The following is a 4595-nucleotide window of genomic DNA, read 5'->3' on the forward strand; positions in this document are numbered from 1 at the left end:
GAATTTGGGACCACTTTTAATTAACATAGCAGGACCTAACAGGCCACCATAATAGGCAGACAGGAAATAATATTAATTCATTCCTCAGCATAGTAAAAATGCGTATCGGCCATGACAGTAAAGATATATTCCCAAGGTAATGATCCTGCCCTCGAGGACAAATCAGGGAAATATAATATAAGAAGACAAACAACTAAAGAGCAAAGTGTATAATGATAAGGAAAATGCTGGAACACACCCTGCTGCCAGTAACATCCGTCACATTTGATTTCTCTGCTCCGACTTGATCTCAGCCATGGCGTCTGCTGATCTAAGACACGAGCTGAACTGCTCCATCTGTATGAACGTTTATACAGATCCTGTAACCCTGCGATGTGGACACAACTTCTGTCGGGATTGTATTGGTGGAATGCTGGATACAGATGGTGGGTATGGAAAATATTCCTGTCCTCAATGTAGAGCAACATTTCAGAAGTGGCCTCCACTACAGAAGAACATAACTCTGTGTAATGTAGTGGAGAATTTCTACTCAGCCACATCATGAGGAGATCACAGGGATCTGCTGCACTTACTGTGTGGACTCTCCTGTACCTGCTGTGAAATCCTCTCTGCTTTGTGAGACTTCTCTGTGTGAGAAACACCTAAGGGTATGTGTCCACGTTCAGGAAACGCTGCGTTTTTGACGCAGCGTTGAGCCGCAGCGTCAAAAACGCAGCGTCCAGATGTTATAGCATAGTGGAGGGGATTTAATGAAATCCCGTCTCCACTGTGCATTAAAAAACGCATGCGTTTTTCCTGCAAAAACGCACATGCGGTGCATTTTTTCAGAACGCAGCATGTTGCTACAATGAGCAAAACACGCAGGAACACCGCAGGTGACCTGCCAGTGACCTCAGGTGCATTTTTGGTCAGGATTTTACCTGCATAAAATCCTGACCAAAGCCTGAAGCAAACCTGAACGTGGACACATACCCTAAAAGTTCACATCAATACAGAAGCAGATCACGTCCTAACAGAACCCAGGACTTCTCTGAAAATCAGAAAATGTTCCATCCATAGGAAGATCCTGGAATATTACTGCACTGAGGACGCTACTTGTATCTGTGTGTCCTGCAGTTTGGTTGGAGAACATTGGGGACACCGGGCGGAGGCACTGCATGAGGCCTCGGAGAAGAAAAAGAAGAAACTGAAAAATATTCTCCAGGAACTGATCACAAAGAGAGAAAAGACTGAGGAAAGAGTCCAGAGTCTGGAGGAACACAGGAGAAAATCTCAAGAAAGAGCAGCTGGAGAAACGGAGAGAGTCACTGCCCTGTGTATAGACATCAGAAAACGTCTGGATGACCTGGAGAAGAAGGTCCTGAGTGAGATCTCCAGGCAGGAAAAGGAAGAGTCACTGTCCCTGTCTGTTCTGAAGCATCAACTGGAAATAAACAAGGACGAGCTGTCCAGGAAGATGAGACACATTGAGGAGCTGTGTAACATGACGGATCCACTGACTGTCTTACAGGATCCAAACACCGGTGCCTTGTGTGATTCTGAGGAGGAGGGAGGTGATGAGGACACAGGAGGACATGATGGAGGTGATGTGGACACAAGGGGACAAGATGGAGGTGATGAGGACACAGGAGGACATGATGAAGGTGATGAGGACACAGGGAGACATGATGGAGGTGATGAGGACACAAGAGGACATGATGGAGGTGATGACACAGGAGGACATGATGGAGGTGATGAGGACATAGGAGGACATGATGGAGGTGATGAGGACACAGGAGGACATGATGGTGGTGATCAGGGTGCGGAGCTGATCTCACACATATCACACACATTATCTGCTATGATAAGAGATATAAATGTGACCTTCCATGTTCAGGATCCTGCAGACATATTACTGGATGTAAGTGCAGCGCCCCAGAGTCCTGGTCGTTGCAGTACTGATGCTCCGCCACTAAGGGGGGCTATGGTACGTCTGATGGCACTGAAGGAGTTCACCTAACCAGGTATCACAGATACCAATACACTTCACAGTCTGGCCTCCAGGGGGAGCTAAGGGTGCTATTTATTAGGCCACTCCTCACAGTCTGGTAAAACTGGGGGTTGGATAGGAAGTTAGACAGAAAGCTGGCTGGGTTGGATCCAGGCAACATCCTGTGGCAGAGGGTGTTGCAGGGGAAGATTCAGAGGGGTCCCTGTCAGGGGTGGGATCCTGACAGAGGCTTAGCGAACAGAGAGAACGTTATGGGACCGCGCCTGCACGTCATTGCGGCGGTACCCCAAGAAAGGACAAGAAGCGAGGTTTATTGTGCTGAGTGAGAAACGAGATCAACGCAACAAGGAGAATACCAGTAGGAGTCGTGCTGTAAGACGAGGCAACATCCTACTGAGGCGCGCAGCCGGTGGCCGGAACGCCGAGGAAGTACTAGGTTCCAAGCCATACTTCAAACCTACAGCAGGACAGTCAGTTATAGGCGGGCTGTCTCACCTAAATCACCTACGAAGACATAGGGGGCAACATTTGGAGAGGGGCGACACTAGGGTCCCGGAAGAGCTCCGGGCCTACCCGTCATACGGGTGCGTCCTAGCCATAGCATCTGGGGGACGAAGAAGAACATCCTAATCGAGTTGTGAGGGAACACGAGAAACAGACACAACAGTTGTGGGGACTATCCTGTAAGCACAGCAGGGGAGGACCACAACACACAAGCGCTAGAAGGTAGGCACAGATTTCCACCTGCAAAGGGAACTCTGGAGGTGCCATCGGACCGGCCGGACTTGCGCAGCCTGGAGGACCGTATTCCGGATTGAGGATCCAGAAGCCTTCAGTAAAGAGGTAAAGAGACTGCAACCTGGTGTCTTCTTTATTTACTGCGACCAGCACCGCACCACAACATCCCCACCACATCACCACTTTTCACTGGACGCCCCTCAGCAGGGTCACGGACCGGGTCTAGCCACCGTGACAACCCCAGAGCAGAGACTCAGAGGCCCGGTACCGGGTACCCCTCGGCCCTGCGACGGTGGGGGCGCTCCATAAACACGGCTGCTAATAATCTCCTTATATCAGACGACCTGAAAACTGCAACCTGGAAAGAAATAACACAGAATCGTCCAAAAACAGCAGAGAGATTCCTGTATTATCAGGTGATGAGCGGGAGGAGATTTACCTCAGGACGACATTACTGGGATGTGGAGGGCAGTAGGCCAGGATGGTGGAGGGTGGGGATGTGTTACCCCAGTATAGACAGGAGGGGGCAGCAGTCATACATTGGAAATAATAACAAGTCCTGGGGTTTATATAAAGTGCGGGTGAATAATAATCAGTATTCAGTGATACATGACAGTAAAGTGATCTTTTTACCTCACCAGATCTCCAGTGATAGGTTCAGGATATATCTGGATTATGAGGCCGGGCAGTTGTCCTTTTATGAGCTGTGTGACCCCATCAGACACTTACACACCTTCACTGCCACCTTCTCCGAGCCCCTTCATGCTGTGTTATATGTATGTGGTGGTTCTATAAAGATATTAGGAGCAGCTGTGAAGAACCATCACCATAGAAGAAATCAACTCAGAGACTGGTGACATCACAGGTTGTGGAATCTCTATGATTGGTGGAACATTCAGCCAGTGTGAGGAGCTTCGTGACGCATCTGGTTACGTCTAGTATCTTACATGTGCATTTAAAGGTTCTATAAGTTTTTCTCTTTCGAATATTAAATTTTTTTCTTTCCTTACGTATGTGGGGCTTGTTTTTCATGTCCATTTTGTATTGCTTTTTTTACTGATATCAGGGGAAATTTAAAAAAAACTAGAAAATATGTGTATATTTCACAAATTTTATGATTTTTTTTATTTTTCCGACCTCAAACGACCTCTAAAAACATTTTAAATTGCATTTCCCTTTCCAAAGAAATTATTTTTATGTATTGGACATTTTTGGAATGGAACAGAGCTAGACATAACGATTTAGCCTGGCAGTGCCTTTTTTATGCTCTCTTTGATTTTATTATTGCTATTCTTTTTTCATTTATTTTAAACATTGGGCCCCTTGAAAGTCTTAAAAACCATTTCCTTTGTAACATAGGATGGTATGTTAGCTCCAGCTACAAGGAAATTTCATCCTTCTTAGTTGCATAGCACAGCTGACAAGGTTTTCTGGGACCCAGCAGTTCCTGTTCCCTCCCTACACCCAGTGATCACATGACAACAGGGTCTGGAGGAGGAAGCACTGTCAGTACTTCCTGCTCTGTATACAAAGTGCTAGTTCAGAGCTGTGTATACAGAGATAGAGAAGGCAGACATGGTAATTAAAGGGAATCTGTCACCCCCAAAATCGAGGGTTAGGTAAGCCCACCGGCATATCTGTAATGCTATAGATAAGCCCCCGATGTATCCTAAAAGATGAGGAAAAAAAGGTTAGATTATACTCACCTGGGCGGGCTGTCCGATCCGATGGGCGTCGTGGTCCGGGGTCTCCTATCTTCATCAGATGACATCCTCTTCTGTGGTCTTCATGCTCCGACGCAGGCGTACTTTGTCTGCCCTGTTGAGGGCAGAGCAAAGTACTGCAGTGTGCACGCGCCGGGAAACAT

General features: G+C 47.2%; 1 protein-coding gene across 1 annotated transcript; it reads left to right on the plus strand.

Moving 5' to 3' along the window:
• The first annotated feature begins 295 nt into the window (after positions 1–295).
• Positions 296–4140, plus strand: LOC143775164 (E3 ubiquitin/ISG15 ligase TRIM25-like). The gene is given in 4 exon segments (XM_077263006.1): positions 296–550; positions 552–675; positions 996–1583; positions 4088–4140. Coding segments are annotated over 4 exon segments (1020 nt in total).
• The last annotated feature ends 455 nt before the right edge of the window (positions 4141–4595 follow it).

Source organism: Ranitomeya variabilis, chromosome 5, assembly GCF_051348905.1.
Source record: "Ranitomeya variabilis isolate aRanVar5 chromosome 5, aRanVar5.hap1, whole genome shotgun sequence".
NCBI classification, from domain to species: Eukaryota; Metazoa; Chordata; class Amphibia; order Anura; family Dendrobatidae; genus Ranitomeya; species Ranitomeya variabilis.